We start from the raw sequence: 25,061 nt of genomic DNA on the forward strand, positions 1-25,061 counted from the left end.
CTATTTTTTCTTTGTGCAGTTCGGTTAAAGGTGGCGGAACTGTATATTTTTCCATTTCTAGATCCGCAGTGCCCTTTTGCATGGCTCTTGTCAAACCATTTCAAAACCGAAACGTGAAATATCAACTCGGTTAAAGTACGTGTGTGTCTGCACATTGGCATACGTAAGCCTTACGTCGGCCCCCACAAGTTCCGTAACCAATAATTCCTTTCCATGGCCATATCAGCAGGCACTTGAGACTCGAACATGCTATGCTATATGCCTGAATCATTGGAGTTCCCTCAACAGTACCCCGAGTCTCTTTCTCCAATGTGGCAATTAGATGCAGATGTAACTGCCGGTCTTCCTCCTACGAACAATTGCCTTTTGGCATTAACCCATAACTTGTTTCATCAACATGACGCGCTATGATCTGCCAATGAAGTCGGAGATAATACAATACACGTTTCGCCTTAGAATGCTCAGGATTTTTTCGACACCAAGTTAACTCAATCAAATATTATCAATTTAACCAATCGTGCAGTGCTAAAACGAGATATCCATAAACGATTTTTGGCTCACGACTGTGGCGTTATTCGACGTTACATCGGGAGTCTACTGGCAGACGATCTACTATGCAAAACAGACCCCTTGTATTTCAGCGATTGCAAACCAACTGGACTTCAGCGGGCCCACACTTCGCGCTGATATCTCGTACTACGTACCGCCGGGGAGTGTGTCGCCCCATCGAATGCAAATGCTGCCGGCTTAAATGTTTTTTAATGATTCCTTGTGTTTCCGTACGTGATGGAATATGCTGTGGAACGGGAGGAAGAACAGACGTCGAAGAAGGAGCCCAACACTGATTTGCAGACAGCTTCGTCAAAACAAAAGTGCATAGCGTAGAGTTGCAGAAATTTCTCATCGCCGCTGCTAGAGAGCTGAGGGAAAAGCTTTTACTGTTGTCAAGAATCGAAAAACGTACACTGTAAGGTGGAAGAACGATTTGATTATTTACGAACTCCAAAAAAAAAAAGCCTTCTTTTGTATAACATCCTCTAGAGCAGATACAACGTATCAAGATTACCCTTCGCCGCTTATTCAAAAATGGTTAGTAGACCTATCAAGAAAACCAGGTTGAACGCGAGCCCGTCTTCATTAGGTAAGTCAAGTCAAAGACTGGATCGTTGAAAGCTGGATAAAATTTCAAATTCTCAACAAAACGCTCATTACGCCTTCAGATCTGTTCAAACATTCATCGGAGGTTATTATGTAGTTGACAATCTTTGGTTAAAGCACTAGGATGACACATTTCCAACAAGGAATACTGGGGTGGGTGAAATACGCTAAGGATATCGAAAATCACTCTAGGTGCAGGAACGGTTCTTTGGCACGCCTTGCCAAAGAGCTCGGAGTGCCTCTAGGCTACTCGCTCTCTGTGGCTTGCTAACTGGGCAGATCTCAATCCCATAAAACATGTAAAAATCACAGGTTTTTGGAAGGACAGTAAACAAATGTTCTAGATGCTTGTGAATAAAATCATTATCGAGTAGCAGCAGCTGAAGCAATGGAAAACTGCATCAGAGGCACACATCTCAAAGTATGGCGGCAGTCACCGTTGCAGGAAGCGGTACTTATACTCGCGATTATATTAGACTGTTTGTTAAAAGTCTGAAAATGTTGGCAGGTTCCTTTATTGACATATAGCGTATTAGTACAGCGCAAAATAACGTTATTTTCATGTATGAAAAATTTTTAAAAGAAAATATTTCACTTTAGTGCTGCGTAGGGGGTTTCGAAAGTTGAAACTATTCCACTGAGTTTACTTGACTCTACCTAATTGAGCACCGACTGTATATATATATATGTATATATATAGATACTCCCGCCGGTGCGGCTACCAAAGGACCGTTAGTGAACAGCGATGTTTCGAACTGAATGGGGTTTCAAAGAAAGCAAGCGCTTTCATTGACCCTTTGAAGGTACCCGATTTCCAAGAAAAAGCTGTAGCTAATGTAAGCACCTTAGGAGGGTAGACTTGTCTAACTGCTGCTGGTTGGCGACTGCAGCTCCAGACAGACGATACATTCGCATTTAGCCATCGTCCAAGCGAGCATTGCGTGACGAGACTAGATTTTGAAAGAGAGAGAAAGAAGAGTCATCAATTGTACACGTAATCTCTCCATTTCCCACTGGAAGCTTTAACAGTTTTGTTACCAGCCTGCATTTATCGCACTATTCTGGTTTATTATGATATTAATAGATTTCAGTTATGTAACGTCTATCCCAATATAGTTTTCCGGTTGCAGGAACGGTACCTTTATGGGTATCCAGTTGCAATATTCCCTTTCTCAGTTGTAAAATATCTGGTTGCGGTAATATCTCCTTGACCCACTCAGCTCCTTATTTTGTGTCAGGAACCCGTGCAATTATTCCATTACCTTGGAGTGGAATCTGTTGGAATAATCGGGTTTTCATATCTTTACTTTGCCACTACAGTGATTCCCGCTTCCCTGTTTCCATGTTCTTGTGATCTTTATACTTTGCTGCACTGGATTTCAAGCTAAGATCGCCGATTTATTCTTAAATGGTAAAAACAGAAAAAACTATCCTTTTTTTTTTTACCAAATCAGCTTTTGTCCTCATTTCATACAGCTTAAAAAGTAATCAATTTTATGATATAAACTTTTCCTCTTTCCTAGAAAATTGTCCAACAGCTGGCCAAAAAAAGATCAGATTCCCCAAATTAATATGACGTTCACCTTTGATCTAATTTTAACGGACCACAAAAACTGGTCGAAAAATACATTCCACAGAGGTGAATACAAACACAAACAAATATATAAATAAACCAGACAGATTAGTTCAGGCATCATGTTCGTAATATACTTTTGAGCAGGGGGTATGGCAAGCACCGGCAGGATACGGACCCTCAATGAGGGCTTTTTCCTTTGACACGTTTCGAAGATTGTCCCTAAGTGAAAACAGGCATCTCAACATTTTTGTGTGTGTGTTTCAGTACAAATTCATCTAACATAACCACGATTCACCTCAGTCACAGCTTTTACTTGGGACCTAAACCGCTCACTAGCCATTTTCAAAACAATCCTCTTATCCGCAATCAACTTTTTAATAGTAGCTGTGCAGTTCAAATACGTATTCAGATACACAAAAAAAAAAAAAAGAATCAAACGCAATTGAATCTTGGGCCGATTGCGGGCCAAAAACTTTAAAAGGCAAAGACGACAAACACCCTGGAAGGCGTTGAAGTATTGAACTATTTGAGCTTTTTTGGTCGACTCTGTCGATAGTCAATATCTTACTCCTCGAAACGACCGCTAATTTCTGTGTCAGAAATCCAAGCCTACCAAAAGTAGTTTGTTGAGCTTCGTTCATTCGGTATTAATTTTTATAAATAATTTAAGCTTAACTGTACCCTGCTGTAAATCTTTCGGTCTGCCTTCGGTCATCGAAACTAAAAGGTCCCCTGTATGGTTCAGATTGAAAAAGCTTGAAAATACATCAAGGAGGCTCAAGAAGTAATTTTTTGTTTAAAAAACAAATAGTCTTTTCTGAGAGCAGAGAGTCTGTTATCAATGGTGAATAGGATAGATTTTAACAGGGAATCCCTTTTACACTTTTTACGCCTTTTTGCACCTTTCGGATATTTGGGCCGTTTAGAGACCCTGCATTTTCAGGATCTTTGGTTTGATATTAATCCAAACTTTATTCGATTGATATTTTACAATGCATTTATATTATATGTTTGAGTTATATTGACGCAAAATAATAATTAAAAAGTTATCTGCAGATTAACGAAGAGGATTTTCTTGGAAATTATTAGTAAGTGGTTTAGGCCCGACTTGAAGTTGTATTGAGTAAACATGACCGTCCGGAACGATAACTCAAGCATTTGTTTTAGAAATGGGTCATAATGCAAAAATCATAGATTTGGTTGCTCGATACATACATATATATATAGTTTGTGCATATCTGAGGTGCAACATGAGCTCTCAAAGAGCGGATATCAGAAACGAGGTTTACTTAATATATGCCTTACCTAAGGACGAAAATAGTGACCCATAGCTTGTTTTTCGCCGCTTCTTTGTTGGCCGAACCTTCCGAAATACATGTCCAACTGGAATGAAAAAAGGTGACAGTTATTCGAAATATATCTATAGATACATGTATATATAATAGCATATATATGATAGTAGGACTATCACTGAGTGAGGCAGATACAGCATAACCAATATGAACGCTGTGTTATTGCGTAACTCTCAGTCAGAGGCAATGTCTTAAAATTAGAATGAATATCATATAATAGAAGATTAAGTATTGACTAACAAACTCAGTATCTCTTAATTGAATGTAACGAGTGCAGGTGGTGATGTCTGAATGTGATAACACAGTGTTCAAGCTATATCGTATACTTGTATTCACCGGTCGAAAAGGTACTAAAGCATAATAATGTTTTACAGTTCATGCTGTTAGACTAAATATGAGCTATTATGATCCTATTACTGTGAAACTTCTTGGGCTTCCGGACGAAACAAGTAATGTTTACATCTATTATTAGGAGAGTTCTGCAGATGCCGAAACGAATGGTACTCTGATGGTACAAGATCGCAGCTACATAACGGGTGGATTGAAATTGCTCGTACAAGTTACCTCAATTTCGACCGGGTAACTAAAGATGTATGTGGGCTGGCACGATGGAAGGCAAAACACTTCCTGTCCTTCAGCCTTATACGAGCCTTATTACCAGTTTTCAGTTAGTTTTCGAACGTAAGGATCCCAGTCCTTCTACTAATCCCTTTATAGTCCCACGCAGTACATTGAGTCACTTTTCCCGGCGCCACTCCAGGTATTACTTTTGTGCTACCTTTGATAATAATCCTTTTTTCGTATTTGATCAATTTCATCATCGATCATCAATTTCATTGCGTTTCTATAAAGTTTTACAGATGCAAATATGATCGAGCAAGTTCTTCTTTGTCAATTCCTATGACACCTGAACGTTTGCAATCAGCTAAATAATATTGCAGTATATAGCAGATTTTATGGAAGCAGATTTCCTTCAGGCCCTCTATGATAGGTGTGAACAAAAGTACTATAAAGAACTTTAGCACATCTTACAAATCTCTGATTTTAAATGACACCAACGCCAACCCAATCCATTAGCATAAATATTGGACCTTAAAGCCATTGAACTGGAAAGGCCGTCAATACTTCCTCTACCATTCAATACCTAGTGAGTGGCCTATAGGTGCACATGTCCAGACTGATCACAAAAGCATTAGCTTCTGAACAAATACAACTTCTCAGTCGCCATGTTGCTTTATCAGGCAGGATGCAAAGGCTACATGGCTCGCACTAGCCTTATACTAGGATAAGGACTTAGATTATTAAAAAAATTTACATTACGAATATTCTATACGTTATTATGTAAACTTTCTTATACAATAAAGAACGACATAGAAAAATAAACAAAGAAAGTCAATGTCGGACCAGACAATGACAAGTTCCACAGCCACTGTTCATAGCGCTTTCAATATACGAGATAGACGGATTGGACAGTAGTATATCTATGTGCTTTCGTACCGCTGTCCTACTTGGCTTACAGCACGATAGTGAGCTTAGGGCTCGCTTGACGTTCAGGAAGAGTCACTCGAAGTAAGTTAGAAATTGACATTAAGAACCCGTTCAAAAATAGAAAGTTATCTAGACATTCGGGTGGCTTGATTTGCCTAGGTCAACCTGAACATTTAAGAGGCTGCGTAGCTGGGCGTTATTCGCATTTCAAAAAGAAGCCCGGGCCCGAAAAACAAACGGGTTAACGTACAGCACTTCTGTGTTGTCTAAAAAGAAATTACCTCGAATACAGAGAGAAAAAGCGGTTTGTATAAACTAATGTACAGAGCATTACGTTGCAATGTGGAAAACAGTACATTGACTATACGGTAAACCTCGTGAAAAAGCTAGTAACACCACCTAGAGAATTAAAGTCCGCACTGGAAGACAAGAGTACAAGACTGTTTTGAGACAATTGTGAGTTCTACAAAGGCTGTAAGCCTTTATTAGATATGATGTAAAAAAAAAACAGCGGATAGTGAGCCTCTTCCATCTGTTCCGTCCTGCATCGAGGGTGAGTTTACGTTCGAGTTCGCTAAAAGCGAACGTGGAAGACAGACTCATATGTTGATCCCCACCATCAGACATGGCATGGCTTGAAAAACAAGCGCATAAATACGCGTACCATATATTCATTCATGTATGCAGTTATTGTTTAACTCGATGCGGTTGAATTTGAGCATTTCTAATGCTTTTTTTTAATGTAATACATTTTAATTTAGTGTAAGTAAAGCTTGAAATCAAATTTTATTGTAACGGATAGTTTTGATAACGGTCGTTCTCTGAAAGACCCGTTTTATCAGTAGAGTAAAAGAAGCTATTGTTTGTCTCACACGATGACTAACCATCAGGTTAGAATCATTTTTCCTCTTATAGTTATTCTATTATTTCGCAAAAAAGCAGGTTTGCTAGCGAGTCTAGATTCAAGCTATTGTTAGACGGCTTCAGTGCCTCGAATATATTGCATAACTAAAAGATCCTCAACGTATCACTTAGGTGATATTTTTAAACGAGTAACGTTATTCTATAGGGCTTTTCAGTCACCATATTCTTGTTCCCCAGCTAACGTTGCAAGCATGCTTGTCTTTGAGCCGAAACGACGCTATCCGGGCGTCTTCTATTCATGAATTATGGCAACTCCCACTTCATTGTTTAGGCCGAGATATACTAGGGTTTTTTGTCCGCACACAGATGCTTATTTCGGCTCAAGATGCTGGGCATAACTCTTTCACTAAGAATCGATAAATTACACATAGTGACGCTATGCGTACAAAATCTGGCATTTTTAAAGCGGTGTCTGTAGATCTCCTTGATACCTCAGGACCCGTAAGCGTAAACTCCATCCTGTATGATGGCATTCCGAGCAAATAAGTTTGATAGATGTGAGTTCTCCGCCTAACCTCATGAATCTAAAAAGGTCTACAATAATATGTTGGAAATAGCTTACTATAGGCAGTAAATGTAGCTACCGTTTATGTCAAACTCCCTATCTGACAAATCTCTCAAAAGTATCTGCTCATTAAGATAGTTATAAAGGTTCAACGAACAGTCTCTGATTATTCCAATTGATCTCATTCATTTTAACAATTATTCTGCTTATCTTGTTTTTTTTGACGTTTGGACTAGATTATCGCTAGCTTTAATCTTAATCTAACTAGAATATCACAAAAATTCGATATGAGACTATATAATAGACTTACATCTGCTGCCCGATATACCTACAGTACCCGTTGTATTATTATACTATAGTACATAGCTACTAGTTTGGACGCAGTTAGGGTACACAAGCCCTAGTTACGAGCTAGCATGACCAACGACCTAGTCACTCACAATATGTACTATAAACTTGCAATGCATGAGTAACAAAACGCTCCCAGTAGCAAATGCTTCCACCGCTGGCTTCCGGCACGAAATGAAGTACGCCTGCGACCGGACTCGAACCCAGCCCACCATGTTTCCCTAGGATTAGCAGACGGATACGTTACCCACGAAGCTATCACAAAAACGACGAAGTTGCAGAATACAACTAGCTTTTATACTGCCCTTGTGCGCTCTTGCTGTAGAAAGTCCAGTGCGAAATAATGAATAATAATATGATTTTAAGAACAAAAAACAACGCTGCTGAGAATGAAAGTGCCTGCGAAAGTTCTAAGTTTGTAGTAGCCTCAGTACGGGCGAAGCATCAAAGCCCAAGGTTAAATTCTTTAACCCTAGTACAATTTGTGCCGTTTTGTGCATTGATATCCATAAATTTCCCAAGTACTGACTCTGAGTAGTAAAGTGGCTGCCGTATTCCGTGAACGAAACACATAGGGCCCGTGTGCTGTCAGTGCAGACGCAAAGCTGAAAAAATGACCTTCCTTAGTTCTTGTTCGAAAGACTTTTTTTTTTTTATACAGGCTTGAATAATCTTTGAATAATAAGACTTAGCCTCATCTGAATTTAGCTGCTGGAATCGCATGTTGCTCTGCGATATTACTTCAACAGTGTCGGAGAAAATTAGTTTTAGGACACTTCTTAGTTACGCATGTTCCTTAAATTCAAGGTAGAACAGGGAAGAAGTAGAGCAGAACAGCTTCTCAAGAAATGTTGTTTAGATGCACCTTAATGTTCATTCGAAGCTCATCACATATACTCTAAACCACGAGTGCACTTTCCTATGAGTTTACGACTAGAACGCGCTGGGCTGACCAGAATCGCTGAAATATTGCCTCTGCTGTAGTAGCTAACGCAGTGATCACTACGTAACAATTACATAAACATGCAAGCACAAAAACATCGTCTTGTGGCTGTGTGGGCCCGCAGCTTACCTTAAGCACACATCGTATGCCCTATCTAGTGTTAACAATCATAATATTAATTAAAATTTGTCACACAATTAACCGAATCCATAATTTCTTATTTAGTCCTTCATATACTGTTAAGTCAAAAATCCAACATCTGATTTCATTCCGTAGGTATCAGTGCTCTTGTACCTTAGAGGACTATGCGTGTGGACGCCGTATACCATCCGAATTAGTGAACCAATCAACTGATCGGCGGACCGACACACAAATGGTATCAGACAAATGCAGAGCTGATATGTATCAAAATTAAATAGCATTAACCGCCAAGCTTCTCGCAAATGTAAGCAGTATGTGCGAGCATGGTCAAATAATATATCAGGCGTGGTGGAGTAATAAGGTTGGGAAGAAAGTGTTTCCGTGAATGGATAGTGGGGTATTCTGAATGGACGTATGTTCTTCCTAAGACTCTCCTTCTCACTATTCCGTTTAGAAAAAGATTACACCTACAACAACAACAAATGCACTTATACCTTGTACTCGTCCTGCTCAGGCGTCTACGGATTCATTCGTTCGTGACCCTCGAAGCAACAAGGTAAAGGTGTGCTCGAAAGCACATTCACATAAAATTTGCTGTCCATTATGCTAATTTACATTTGCTCTGAGGGATTCATGTAATCGTCAATTACGTCGCTGATTAATAATAGAGCTACATGTTTGTCTGTCCGTCCATCTGTCTTGACGCAGCAAGGATCTTCCCGCGCCGCTCCTAGCGCATAGTTAGACTAGAATGTAGGTATTCGTTAGCTGCCTCTGCAGAAGCTACCGTTACTACGAGGGGTAGTGCTGAGTCTGCCTCTAGCCCTAAGCTTGGGGTTACCTTATGTTCAGTCTAAGTAACTCTCTGTTCCCGAGTAGGACGTTTCTTGCATAGCTGCTACTCTTCTATCTCAAACATTTTGCCCTCCACTACTGCTTCTGCCTATGGAGCAGCAACAATATGAACAGACGGTCAAACGGATAAATGCAGAGTCGTATACCATCAATGGTACAGTATACTCTTGTTGCAGTTTCTACGTGCACCTCGCAATATGCTTATGCGGGTCTATTCGTTCATATAATTCTATTCAATCATGCCTGTCGTCGATTATATGTCATTCGCGAGGCCTGAATCGCCGGCATCTATCGCTCTTAGTTCAACTGTCTAAGCTAGCGTACCGTCCCACACTATATGTGTGTCAAATGCGGTGAAAGAGAGCTGCGAAAAATGGCCCGTCACCAGTAAATTGGTCAAGCCAAAACAGTCAAGCTTGTGTTTCATTGGGTGGCGTCGACAAGTCATCTTAGCGAAACGCTGAGATTCTCGGTAGGAAGACGACATTTTATTGCATCGGACAGCGTACTACTGATTACAGCCTACTGTGAAATTGTGAATTTCGTTGGAGGTAAAAAATCAATTCCAAAGTAGAGTTACTAGCAAGAAGCTTGCTCAGCAGTTTCTTTGGTTACTTTTGCTACCGCCGAAAGTGGGTATGGGTTGCAAAAAGTGTGTCACGTAAATACTTACAACGGCGTCACATACGTGTCGGAACACCTGAGCGGAGCAGAGCGTGGACGGCAACGAGTACTGGACTGAGATAGTGATCTCTAGATGAAAAACGAAAGCGAACGCTGTGCAAAAACGGTGACGACCATATAGTGATAAGAACATTGAATCTAGAGCGTAGAACGCTGACACTTAGGGCATTGAAAAAAGCACTATTTGGGCGAAAGTGGCAGATATTTCGTGCGATTCGGTGGCTTGTCGAGAAAAATAAACATCAACAGATCATCCCTTGCTGTGCGTCTGCTTACCATGGCCTTTTAGTGGTGTGATTTGTCGCCGAAGAATGCGTTGATGCCTTCCGTGGCTGACTCGTGTAGTTCAAGAAACCGATAGGACAGCGAACTGATGACTGACCTAACCGCATATATATATATATATATGCTATGTAAAGGGAGGTGAAGTTAATTTTGTATACAACTGAATTGATGTCATCATTTGGCGTGACAACCGTTATAACGTGACGCTTCCATAAATTTTAGTTTTTCATCTAATTTAAATACATAAAGAGACAGGCGGTCGTGTTTGCAATGATGGCCAGGTATATGTAGCTTCTTTAACAACGGGACGAGAAGGACATACAGACGGGGTGGCGGTGGGCCGACCAAAAGAGCCTGTACACGGCTGGCCTGCGTGGGTAGCAAGCAGCGCAAGCTGTCTGCTCATTCTCATAAGCCTTCGGGTAGGGAGGCTCCTCGTCATATTAATAATGTAATAGTAGTTAGAGATAATGCGGAAGAAATGCAGAGGTGATAACAATGGTAGAGGGTGTGCAGGGCTTATTCTGAAAGAACGCGGGACACAGTGCTCATAGGAACAGTTGTTATTATTCTTCTGTTGATGATAGCTACAAACGAAGCCACTCGGGAGGCTTTGAACCTATTGCAAACATCTGAATGTGGGTGTCATTGCGTTCAATGGTCTACCTTACCAAATAAAAGTTAAACAATAAATTAGAGGAGCATTGTAAAGGAATGAAGATAAATAAATCAAGATTTAAATTACTCGTTTTGTGATGTTTAACCTATACTCGTCACTGACACGACGGATACAGAACTGATAGCGCTTAAAATGTCGGCAATAAGAGATGGTAATTAACTTTTTAGTTATACTAATTAACGATATTGAGAACTATGGCGTTCGGGTATGGTCATGGTTTACTCGTATGGAAGAGATTCCTTAGTTTTTGTACGAGATGACGAATTTTACTGTGAATTTTTGGAGGAGCTAAAGTCTTTCTGCTTTTGCAGCATACAAGACAAAGGTACTTCGGTAGACGTCAAGAAATTTAGAAAATCTGGCTATTTCGCATTTCAGTATTTACGACGGCATAGGTCAGGCGCACCTTAAATAACAAGGTCTTAAGAAGGGTCGAATTAGGGCCCCTGACATAACGTGGCTCGCGTGCTACGGCAACATGAGTTCGCCGAAACAAGTCGCAACACAGTTTACAAACAACAATTCCGGCTCCGGTTTAAATACACTATCATAATGATACTGATGCCATTCGGCTGCCGTACAACTAACTAGAATCCAGTTAGCTATGCTAGACTAAGTGGCAACTTTATAAAACTAATGCTCCAAGTGAAGTATTTTCTAGTTAAAAGAAAGAGAAAAAAAAGAAGCTATTTCTTTATGCTGTGATCAACATGACACGTAGCTAGTGAAGATCCACCATTGTCAAAAACGTGTTATACCGCGCGCGCCGTCGGCTTACACACTCGAGTTCAAAACTACCAATAACAACAAATAAAGTGAAGCTAAAATTTCTTTGAAGATGTCATAACGAAAACGATCCCATGAATAAACACTACACGGTTATCAAGGAGTAGTCAACGTTAGCCAAATTGAGCAGACAATACTGTGGGTATGAAATATGTCATCTTCAGTATGTTGACATCAGTCACTATCTTGATTACTTACGTTCCTAATAGAGCTAGGGTAGCCTTGCATCTAAGCACTTCGTCACTGCAATATATATAACCTCTTGCCGGATTGATCGTGCAATGACTGTTCCTTTAACCTATATAGAGGCCTGTATCAGATATTTCTCCTTCTATTAAGGACTAATTTAAGGCTGATATAAGGCTGGGTCAGTCTACAAGCCTTAGTAGCAATAAATCAACTTTTTACACAGACATAGAGCACAAATGCCGCAAGTAGCCTCAGCTAACTAACTTCACCTGTAGCGGTCGTGATTTACTAACTCATAAAAGACCACAATTGCGAAATACGGGTGTGGGAAAATATCAGCTACCTAACTCTTCATCGCCCAGCCCATATTTTTCGTAATAATGAAGGATCCCGTTTCATTTTATCTCATCGAATTAATCTTATTAGTGCGTTCGACTTGAAGATATTTCTGAAAAATATCTAAAAGAGCCCAGATAAGATAGAGCACAAAGTGCTTATATCCCTCTGCCACTTGTCTAAATGGTCTCCGGAATGGACTACTGACCAGCGAAATGAGGTAACAAATTGTTAATTAAAATTTTGCTAAACTGCCTGGCATTTTTTTTTTTGTCTAGAAGTTCGCTGTAATGCAGAGCGTAAACTCCAACACTCAATATTTCTCATTTACCCGAAATTTGATGCAGGTTAATTGAGCGTAACAGCTTCGTTCACTACTGTCGAATATTTGGCGTAAGTTCTTCGAAAACTTCCTAGAACCGTCGTCGAACGCTGTAACAAACAATCACTGTGTAATGGTGCCATTATGTGAGGGTAAACGCCATGTTTGTTGCCATAGTTATTAAAGCTAGCCAACGAACATGCTTTAACAACATAGGATCTCGGTGTCTCTCTCTAATGAAAGTTTTCTTTAAATCTAAAATATCAGTAAAAGCATAATCAGTAATATGTGCTCTCCGTTTTCTTCAGTCACGTTCTTCTTAATCATCTAACACAAAACGAATCCTTCTGTGAGCGATTCAGCACGGTCGCTGGATGATTTTAAACGATTAAAGACGGGCGAGTTTCGAGTCGGAAGGACGCATCCGTTATATCAGATATACATGTGTGTACACGGCTACGTGAAAACATGCTGCAGTAAAGCCGTATGGTCTCTTATATATTATAAATGTGTGCGTGAAGAGTACGGGATACGAAAGAAGGTCGACCACTTACTTTTACTTGCCCAGTATTTTAAATTCTTCACCTCTGGTTCCTCTTCCAGATTATCCTCGTTGTCTGATCCTTTATTGAGTCCTGAAATGATACAATAGACAATAGTATGTTATGCAAACTTTTCTTTAGCATCGGTACTCCTGAGATGAGCAATGGCGACCGTTAGAATGGAACTAAACGTTCAGATATACGGCAGAAATACGTAGTAAAATTTCGGCCGATTCACTCAATAGCGATTTTCAAGGACGTAAAAAAATTTAACAGTCAACTGAAACCGCTTAAATGAATACTATACATATGCGTACAGCTTCAAAAACTTATCAGCCGATCAACATTGATAAATGGATTTTCTATTGAGAATACACTAGTTCGATAATGTATATAACACTAAAATGCAAATTTGTATACTTTTCCAAAAGACGCAGTCGTGCGGATTTATTCTGAAAGAGTAAAAATCGGTTCCATAAAGAAGCAACAGAGAAAATTCTTCAAAGATCATTGTTAAAAAGATTCAACACTGAACGAGAGTCACCACAGTTTAACGTAGCTGACCAATAGACCAGATCAGCGTAACTGTAGGCAAAATAGGCCTTTGCCAGTTTTAAGCTTGCTTCTGAGAAACGGAACTTTATTATGGATTGATCTATAAAAGTTGGTGATCATCCATATTTTCACAGCTCTGCAACATGATGATTCTTTCTCAGAAGAAATTTATGAGAGGTCAGTCACGGTCATCTTCTCTCCGTACGCGCATATAAGAAGCCGCACAATATCATGTTAGGAAGTACAACTGGTTGCCCCTAAAATTCCTACTCTGTACAGTACCGCTGTGCAAGGGCCCATTATTGAAATCTCGTTCTTTCCTAATAGCTTTAGCTGTTCTACCATTATAAAGAATACTCCTATTTGTATCTAGCTTATGCCACAATTTAAGCGTTTGATTGATATTCGATTGTAGTTATGTTGATTTTTCTATTATAGGTCCTGCTGCAAGCGTTGCATTTCACGAAACGCACGACTTTCGCTTTAATCGAAAACCTGATTAATATAAAAGCGCTTATTAAACTGCGTGTTGGTCCTTCCAATTAGCACATGTTCTACAACGGTGTCCTTGTTGGCTAGCCTGTGGGTTTCCATGCGCAAATAGTTCCTAAATAGGCAAGCTACTTTGTTCGCTAGGTATTCGGTCGACATTATCAGTGATCACACAAATGACACGCGGTTGTCGTACAGGCGTACCCGTCAGGGGTATTGTTTGTTTTGAAAATTCACTTGCTGTCATTATGTAGGGTTACTGGCTGCGAGGGCATCGTGGGCCTTGTAGGAGTTCCCACAGTGAAATCATGTATACAGCAAATCCACCGCTCCGACCAATCTTTGAGGAATTTAAAATTTCTCAATTGTTTACCTTGGTCTCTTGGATTCTATTCGTCGAAGCTTAGAAATATATCACGTTAGAGATAATGAACGATATAGAAAATGATGGATAATAATTTATATGTTAAAGATAAACGTTTGCTTCCGCCAAGCTTATAGTTAGACATAAGTATTATTGAGGCATTTCATTAGTATTGAATAGCAGGTCATCTTCTTTTCCCGATGTTTCTAAAGTAAAAACATTTAGAAAAAGGTAGGCTGTATCAGTTGCACGAGCTATTTACCATGTAGATCATATGCAAACAGTACTGCGCGGGATATGCGATCGTCGGACTCTGTTGACGGGCAAAATTCACGCATGCCCTATTCGAATAGAAGGCAACAATACGTCTACAACAAAACATGTATACCTCTGATATTTACCCCCTGGGGATAAGAAAATGCTCAAGTTTCTTTGATATATATATCTTTTAAAGCATCTATTCGTACTTTTCGCATAAATACGCATTTCCCACATAGAGTGACACTCAACATTTGCTACGGTTCGTTCACGATTCCACGCCAAAAAATCCAAATCTCTCCCCACAATCTGTAACTGGGTATGAATGTAGACGCTAAGCGTAAACGCACATAAGCGAAGATATTCTCCCATTAGAAAAAAATTCTGTGCATATCAGCTGAGTAAGGAAGGAATTGTTGAAATAAAATTACGATTATTATGTTTCGCTTTTCGGTAAGATTCCCTTAACGTTTTCGAATCTGGTATGCTTTTATTGTCTAACATGCGACGAACACCTGAACGATAGTTCCAACAACGGCTTTATTTTGGCGCTAGATGGTTAGTTGACAGTGTTGTAGCCATGTCAGATTTTAGCCTTCAGTAACGCAGAGTATGTATCGGCTATTAAACTGCTTTCCGTCGGCGATGTCTGTAGACGATGAAAGCACGAGGTGAAGATATATCTGCTTTGGACGCATTTGAAACCTTTCCATATCATGTTTGTGGGATTCACCAACGTTAACCTTCCTTGTTCCAAGGGCCTCGCCGATTTTTCTATTTGCTATCGCAAAGCTGCTCTTCTGCCACAGAAACGATAAACGGGTTCTGCGCATCTTTGAACGTTCCCACCAATTGATGAATCCATATACGAAATCAATTCCATTGCGGGACCTTGGCAACGCGAACTCAACAGCGTTTACAATGTGCTAATTCAGTTCCAATGTGATTCCCATGACAGATTTTTTCCAAATGTCCCATATACCTGTAGCCGTACGTGCGATGCAACAAGTTCCTCCTTTGCCCAAAGGACCATTTAACTGAACTACGCTGTATGCTTCTTGTACCGCCGCGGCTTTTGCCTGCACCTTTTTTACCATTGTTTCCACTGCGCAGACCTGAAGCTAGTAGTTTTTTCATAGGAGGAAAGCGTACAAATGGACTATATTGTTGGCGCTCAAACAGTGTTAAACAGGATCCTTTTCGTGTTGGCAAACTTGTTCGGGAAATACGTTGAATGAAATATCTAACCGGTCGGGTACAAAAGAGGACGAACAAGATAGCATTCGACAGTCGAAAACAGCACAATTGAAGGAATACATGTCTGCTATGAAAAGTTCTACGATGAATACTTCAGCATTGCTTTGGTGGTCAGTGTCCTCAGAAGCATCAGCCGATTCGAGAGCATATGTACGCCAACACAGCTTGTCTGTCTTTCAAAGGTTTCATGAAGGTGCATTTCGTGTCTTTGCTTGACCCCGTTAGCTCTAGTCGGATTATATTTGATCTACACATAATATATGTATATAGTAACCGATAAAAAATCGTTGGAAAAATGGCTTATGTAAAGCGCATCAATATAGCGAAATTCGTTTTACACCTATCTGTTAGGCGTCATGCTTTCTTCGAGAGGTACGCTGCTAGCTCGAATGGTACATACTTTCCCAGACGTTTCATGGCCTCTCCTTATTCTAGCAATGATTGTTAGAACGGTTGCATTGCTATCGTCGAATCGCAATTGTTCAGCCCCAAGTATTGTGAGGATATCTTAAACGATTACTGATGATCACTGAAATTACCTAAAGGTCTACTTTTGTAGAACTTTTGCGATCTTGTATTTAAACTACTGTACATATATGGCTAGATACGAGCGCACCCTGGATCGATCTATTCGAGCTAAGGACAGCTAGTATGTAATGCTTTCAGGTATATTAAAATGAACGTCGCCGCCGATATTAAAAACTTTCTGCCTAAAACCGATGGTCTACGTTGATGCCAGCTTCCATGAGGCTTCAGAAAAATCCGCGAAATATATCTATGAAACAAGCTTGGAGATGCTTGATAGAGCCTAGATATAGCAAATTCAAAAAATCATCAAAGTGGTTAGAAAGGTCATTGTTGACATGCCTGATTTTTTATATGAAAACAAACAGTCACTTTGAGGAATAAAGGATTCGTCCAAGTAGGCTCCACCGATTTGTCTTTTCGAGCATTTTAGCCATTCTTGGGCGTTTAAAGTTGACGCATGTTTAGGGACTTTTGCCCACTGTCAAGCTGAAATTTCATGCCGTCGAAAGCCACCTTTTAAACTTTATACCTACTTTGCGAATCGACAAAAGAACATTTTGGCTAAACCTTAAGTTTAGGGTGTAATTGTGGTAGACGGTGGCGTGTTGAATAAGCATGACCATCAGCAATGACATTTCTATCACACCCGAAACACTTCATTGCAATATCTGTTTTATGCAGACATAAATCCTAAAACAGCTCAAAAGGGAAGGTCCAGGTTAGATTTGTTTGTATCTTCAATAGGCCGTTCGTCTGCACGGCCTACGTTTATCTGATATCCTTGTTAAGAGAAGAAAACTAGTTTTCCCTAATATGATAATACAGATCTATAGGTTACTTAAAATCCACGGTATTGCACGACGGCATTGCGACTGAGTATCCGACTGGTAAAGGGAATGCACCAGAACAGGAAAGACAAGATAAAAATATAGTGAAAAGGCGCTACGACCCATCAGAGTACACAAATGATCTTAAGATTTTGATGTTTCTCAGCTGCTGAAAATCTAAGGTATGAGTCATCTGTTCTCTTAGGCTAGCAAAATTGAGAGACTTAATCACTATGTTATGCGCTTGAGCCTTCTGAAATATGACATAGCAGGCTGTCTTCAATTCTTAAGCAAAAAGTTGAAAAATTAGCGACAGAAACGCTTGTTCATTATCCACAAGGAATCACAGAGTTATAAACGAATTTAAATTCCGAATTAATGTCCTTGACCCTTAAATTTTATATCCAGCGAAACAACTGTTATGCCGCCAAATTGTTGTGACAAAGCGCGGAGTTCATTCGATTGTGCTGGGAACCGCGCTGATACCGTGGCTGCCTTTTGTGCGGAACGTTAGACCATAAAGCTTTCAGCAGTACGAATGACCCACGAGCAAATTTGCGCCGGGTTGATTGGCTAAGCATATTCGGGAACAAGGACGTATGGTTGTTGCTGGCGCCTAAATTTGAATTCGTTGTAAATTACTGTATATACGACCCAATTATTACAACTTAAAAAAGGGCAACTCGTCCACTGTCACTACTGAAAAGAGCCTTTTAATATTACAGATAATTATTTGAAAATTAATATATTCTTACCTAAAGAACAACAGGAATTCATCGGATACAACCCAAAACCGACACGTGACTGTTGCGCCTCAGGATGGTCTTTTAATGTAATCAATGAGACAAGTCCAATGTATTTACTTAGATGCCAGCAAAACACCTGGTCGAATAAACCACTGAAAGCCACTAGATAACAACAGATGTTAAATACTATCGCCCTGTCTTTTTCTACCTAGATAAAAAAAATATCTGACTGACTAAGAATACATTTCTGAAGAAGACAAGTAGTTATTGTCCGGAAAACGCCTCCGTGCGCCTATCTAACGTACCCGGGGCTCAGATCTAACCTTCTTTCTTTCAAATATGCCTTCTTTTCTTTTGAATATGTTAAATTCGCAACCTATAAGTTTTACTCGAAGAATCTAAAGTTGAACACGGACCGATGCCAGAGACGCCTGCAGACAGCGATGTTTAGGTCTTAGGGCATCGTATCAACATCGAGCATTTTTACACTGTGAACGAAAATGAAAGGTCTGCTCATTTTACACTTGAAGGTTTAGAACTCGTGGCATAGACAACGTTGACGAGTAAGCTTTTTACTATACTTTTACTGTTTATACTTTGTACCCTGCTATGTCGTACGAGTATGATAGTACTTTCATTTTTCTAGTGGTTTGAGTTACTATGTAAAAATGAGTGTGTGATCCTGTAGTTTGGCCTCCTAGTGTGTAGGCCAAACGTCCAAACATATCTTTTATTGATAACTAAAAAGGAGACCTCAAATTGAATTGAGGCTTATTTGGATCTCGTTTATGAACAAGGGACATTAATGTTGTCCCAATTCGTTTCAAACACCTAGTTCATCGAGTCGTGGCGTAAACTTATGCGCAAGAGATACACTAAGTTCTCAATACGTTATTTTTTTGTCAGGGGGCGGGACGCAGACATAAGCAAACTGTTCTCTCCTAGGGAAAATCACGTTTTTATGAACCTATTCTATCAGTGTTTGGCTCTTACCCAATTACTGAATCCTATCGAATATTTGAAGAACACCTCATGTTATCTGTGTCGAGATTTTTTGTTTTTGTTTATTGTGCGGTATGATGATAGAAATAATAATAGAATGATATGTCGCGAAGGCGACCGCAAGTTGACACTTTTAGTCAGAATCAACAACAGGCGTTAGATGGCTATGGTGGACATACGAGCCGATGATTAAAGGAGCCAATAAGGCAGTGACTCATTTTGTCAGTGATAATATGATCAGCAATTCCCGTCGGAGGGCCCGACATTAACCTAAAGGCAATCGGAGCAACGATAGCTGTCAATTATCGACTTCACTTCATCTAAACGCTATAGTAATTTACATAGACAAACATATAAACAGCTTTACCGAAGGGCAAAAGCTTAAGCAGGGCAGTAGCATATGGTCGCCCAAGTTATTTTTCATCGACCCACTCCAGTAAGTAATTGTACTACTAAATGCACTTTAACGTCCGCTAGTGCTATCAATGATTTCCTCGGACTATACTATCACTGCCATTGCCACTCATTTCTTTAAGTTAAAGTTAAATGTACAATTGAAACTTGTGCTGCTACTGGAAATTGTAATAAATGACAATGGCGAACCGAGCGATGATGCCGTCAGGGCAGTTCCATAAATACACTTCATACGTCGAAAACTACTTCTGTGGTTTGGTTACACGGGAAGGATCTTTAATGTATTTTTGTAACTGGGCGATGAGCAAAGAAAGTATGACGGTGCACAAAAGCGAGCAAAAATGCATGCGTGCAGCAATATACATATATATTCATTGATTTTCTACCTCCCCGAGCCTACGTTGGTAGGACAACACCTACATCTTTTAATATAATAGCACGAATTCTATTCAACTCGTAGTCGGCGGAACAAACGCTGGGAACGAAAACAAGACGATTTATATAACACTACTTAAATTAACTACTGTCGGAAATCACATCACGTTTTCTTGAAGCAGATCGGGCATTTTTCAGCTACTTTTCAAAGAATTGAACAGTCCATGTGACGCTGTGGCCGATTTAATGCATCTGTATCCCGGATAGTTTCGTCATAGTGAAGTGAATATACTAATCCGAACGTAGTAGGAGATTAAAATTGGATTAGGACTTTTGCGCCCCATTATATGTATGTCAGGTAGTTCAGAAAGCGATAAGAACAAACAGACGTAGCTGCAAACTCGTTTTTACGTAATAACAATAGAAAAAACAAATTGTTTTTAGAATCAGTTCGCTCGGCTTGATATATATATATATATATATATATATATATATTTATTTGAAAGCTTGTGGGCAAAAGAAGCGAAAATGTGTAAGCTGCAATAGGTTGGAGAGAAAAAAAAAGACACTTTTCCTGATTGAGATGTATCTGTGTAGCCGCTCGAGGAATGAGAAGGAGAGGCATCGGGACTTCATCGGTCGATCGAATGATCGACAAGGCTTAGCCAATACGAGCTATTGTTGGGCTCATGTCTAGCTGGAGTCGTGTATCGCTCATAGTTCTAGGAGTAGGTAGTCGGCCATTTGAGCTATTATTGTCCATACGCTCAATGCTGAGCAATTGTCAACTTTTGGCTAACGATTACCGGCAGTGAACTTTTGCGTTCGTCCAACTTGTACGTAAACGATCGACGTCTTATCATAATACTAAGTCTCGATACTGGAGTGAAAATGATTTTGTTTGCTTCCTTCCTTCCGTCCTTCCTGTTACTTGAAATTCTGTTCTCGTCCGACTAATCTAAGTAGCTATTAGCACTCCAACTTTATTGGTTAGTTTGCTGGTGTTATATGTATGGGTAATAGATTTTTTTTTCGTTTTGGTACTTCGGTAGACGAACTATTTTAAGAAAACTCCAACGATGAGTTTGCAAAAACTCTAATATATAATCTTCCATTTGCTTCTTGTGATTTCTGTTGTATGTATGTCCACCAGCTGCTGCATGGCCATCCGATAGCTGCGGCTCGTCAGTTGCACCGAAGTAAAAATACGAAACGGGCTTGTTCTGTTTGTATCGCTTTATTTTATTCGATACTTTTCTTTTGCGCTAACATTGTGCCTATAATAGATTGGTTTTTTTTTTTTGCTACGGGTCTGTTTGCTGCTACGTGTTCTTTTCTGATACATTGCCTGATTTTTTCTCCGCGTCTTTTGGAGATGTCAATAGACCATAGCAGCGCACCATTTGCACGCTTGTTGCTTGCCCTGTTTTGTTCGTTCTTAGCTTCGCCTCAGTCCTGTGCGACCCTAGTGGGTATTAAGAAGCTGCTTAATATACGTTGTTAGTATCACAACCAACGGTATTGAAGTTAGACGTCGACGATTACTTGTCTTTGCTTTAAAGAGTTCCCAGAGCGCAGCGGCAGATAGTTTAATATTCAGATGTTCAAAATCGTAAGACGGCTCAGTTCGAGGGTGAGGAGCTCGGGCTGTCTAGGCCATTGCCATGTCGTTCGTTTATCGTCACTCCACCACCGACCTGTCAAATAAAAAATTCTATCGCTATCCTTCGTCAAGCTATCTTGCCCGTCAATAACATTTTAACATCCTGCACTTCTTCTTTACTCAGCTCCTTTTCCAGATAGCTTATCGTTGTCCTGTCCCTGTTACCCTATTGTCCTTGAATGAACCGGAACCGTAATCATATGAATACTACAAAAGTAAAAAAAGTTATGCATTTATAACCCGTCTGTGCAGTCGGATATAGTGCGCCTATAGTTTCCCACTGTATGTTTCATTGTTGTTCAAAGGTTGGGGAGATTATATCTAGATTGACTTGAGAAAGCTAAAGACTTCATATATGTATATAAAGTTAAGCGAGGTCACGTTGGCCATACACGCGTGTTTTTTCGTCAACCTGTTGAAGATATTTTCAAGTTCATATACTCATTCAGAGCCGCACAATACGCACCGCGTACGCCCTGTCAAGCTACTCAGTTTGATAATAAATCACAGATCATCTGAAACCAATGGCAGGGTCCCTTCCAGGTTGAAACAACACCGACACTAGGCTTGAAGCTTGGAAAGCTGAAGTTACTCGATCTCTTTAGGCGGACGGAAGGCTGGTGGTACGAGTATATTGCAGACAATTCGTCGTTCTTGTTATATGCTCCAATAGAGTTTCACATGTACGGAATAAGATATCACCTCTTTTAGTAATTAGCTAATCATCTAAAGTCAGAAACAATTATATAACCTTATTAATTAAAGTAATATTGCCTCGATAGTCTTTTTTACAATTATATGGAAAGAACTAAGTTAGGGTTCAGGCCTGGTCTCTACTAAGTCAGGTTTGTTCACACAGTCAGATTTCGTAGCCTCAGAGGGACAGCCGTTCCTCCGTGTAATATAACGTATCAACGCTAAACAAAATTGAAAGCAAGCTTTTCGCCCATCGTGAAACAGTAGACAGGATGGGAAAGTTCTTTTGGTGTAACTTGCATGGCTATTAGAGCCCATGGTGATGGCCTGTTCGCTTAGTGGGACACTGTAGCATCCTACTGAATTTAATCACCTTCATCGTACATAACGGTGTTGGACTATTAAATAATTGCCTTTGACGGCTGCAGTTCGATTTGCAATAATGACAGTATATGTACAATTGTACGGCTAGTGGCAGGTGTCGTATAGAAGAAAATCGATGCATAGTCTTTATAGGTAGGAACTAATATCTAAAGTTTGATGGGGCGCATAGCAACCGTAACGAGCTTCCACCCTCGTGCGTTGCCTACAGTTCGCAGGACGAGGTCAGACGAATCTATGGCTTGTATCCGTGCTAAATACTCGAATGAGGTTCCAATGAAGTAATTGTAAGTATATAGTTTTCCGCTCAGATACTATATGACATGGCGGCATATGCTATTATCGTTCTCATAAACTATAGAATTGGTTTAATGACGTAGCGCAATTTTTTGGCAGGCACAGCAATAGGCTTTGTCCTTCGCGGCATAGGCACATTTATGTAAGTTCACTATTCTCAAATTAAGCCATGCGTCCTCGAACACGAAACATATTTTTCTTGAGGCTAGGCGTACAGGCGACCAGACCCGTTAATGTAAGTAGACCTTACACGCCACCTAGTGCATTCAATGCCCTATGGTGAAGTTAGATTCTGTAAAACAGCTTTTTAGCGATGCTGCACTTTCCAATGTAACGACTTCAAGGGAAGCAGGCCAATGAACTCATATATGGTATTAAATTTTTCCTATCGTACTGGATACTAGCTCAGGTCTGTTGGAAGTGATGAACTTGTATCGTTCCTACCATTCCCCTCAATATCGATGCATTGTCGATCCTTTTCCGTCGGAACGCAAAAAACCTCAGTCTGCGCATCTGAAGTGGAAGGTGGCCAAAGCACATGGTTTGTTCACTTTAATTCCTTTAGACTTGATCGCATATTGGGAGCTATTATTATTATTATCCTCAAAATATTGCGATTTGCCTTCCGTGCAATAATATCCAAAACAGTCAGCAGCATCCGATGATTTCGTCGCTAGATAGTGGCAAATGTCCAACGGCGATAACGCCTCTGTCATGACGATCAACTCCTAACACTAGAATTACTTATTTCAGAGATAAGAAATCCCGTCATGTATAATCCATTGAGACTAAATATGACAGAAAATCATTATCTTTACTCTTTCCTAATTACCAAAGAGCAGATAGTATATAATGCAAGTGCAAATCGGCAACTGGCCTTAAGAGTTCTGCGTACAAATTGCGATAATCAACGAAAACACGTGCCCCTTTGCAAGCATGAGAGCGACTCTGCGTGCAATTATCTTAACCAGCGTGTACCGCTTTGTGGCTCAAGCTATAAAGTCAAAGTGGAACCTCGGGCCTGTAAACGCTTTTAATACTGGAGAAGCGCTTAGCCTAATTTCTTGGCTCGCTATAGACACGGGAACTCCTTTTAGGAATTCGAAAGTCGAGGAACCGAAAGAGTCGAGTGGGAAAACAAATGGAGAGGTGAGGAACGCGATTAATGTTTACTAGTTTACAATATATTATGAAAACCTGCCAAATTGAATCCCTCGACTTGACCAATTAATTAAGAGCTAAGATTTTTCAATAATTTGTTTTCAATAAGCCTGCATTGATGATTTGTTCGGTCTTAATCTATTCCTTCAGTCTCAAACGCATGCTTCTAACTTATTCCGCCTACGGCTGTATACGAAAACAACCTGGGATCCGAAAGGCAGGATGGGTTTTTTAGAGTTCCACGTAACCGTCAAAAGTTTATAGAGACATTGTTATTAAAAGAAGATAGTACATGCATGTTTGTTATATAGTCGTTACATGTGCTCCTACTGAAGTCGTTGAGTCCCATGAAGGACTCAACGAAATGTATTATGTCAGGCGATTCTAAAGCAAGATATACGTCTTGGAATAGACTTCCCATGCCGTTAAAGAGAACTTTATACCGATGCGCGAAAGCCAACGATTTTGAACCGTTAGACAGACAACAAAAACATGGGTTAAAGATTAGAACGACCTTTGTAGAATCTTCTCGTCCAGACGAGGTGAGCTTACTGCCACTCAGAAGTTTCTATTCTATTATTTACGTCCAGCCTGCGCGCTAGAAAACGTTCTGCCAACCGCTTCTAATTCTGTTGGTTATGGACAAGGGGTTCGCAGATCTAGGTATAAAGCAAACACTGCGGGTTTCCCACGAAGGTGTAGCTTTTTTATGGCCGATTTGCGTAGGTGCATGTAATCTTTTCACTGCTTAGTGGAATAATGCCTCCACGGACGCGAACTATAAGCGGACTTGGGCTTTACGTAGTACAAGCCGAAACGTTAGCTACTTGGGACGCACACAGACTTTCTGAGCGGCGTTTGTAATAAAGTTTGTAAATAAGAAAAAAAAACGCCCGTTAGACAGTTGTTGCAAAAGCGGGTAGTCAAACCAG

General features: G+C 40.1%; 1 protein-coding gene across 1 annotated transcript in view; it reads right to left on the reverse strand.

Moving 5' to 3' along the window:
* Positions 1-25,061, reverse strand: part of LOC147752531 (uncharacterized) — a 61,347-nt gene that overhangs the window by 1,347 nt on the left and 34,939 nt on the right. The window contains exons 2-3 of the mRNA XM_086971327.1: positions 13,126-13,206; positions 4,040-4,117 (exon numbers count right to left, since the gene is read on the reverse strand). Coding sequence (XP_086827453.1) covers positions 4,040-4,117; positions 13,126-13,206 — 159 coding nt within the window. The remainder of the gene's footprint in view (positions 1-4,039; positions 4,118-13,125; positions 13,207-25,061) is intronic.

Source organism: Varroa jacobsoni, unplaced genomic scaffold (genome assembly GCF_002532875.2).
Source record: "Varroa jacobsoni isolate VJ856 unplaced genomic scaffold, vjacob_1.0 scaffold_1187, whole genome shotgun sequence".
NCBI classification, from domain to species: domain Eukaryota; kingdom Metazoa; phylum Arthropoda; class Arachnida; order Mesostigmata; family Varroidae; genus Varroa; species Varroa jacobsoni.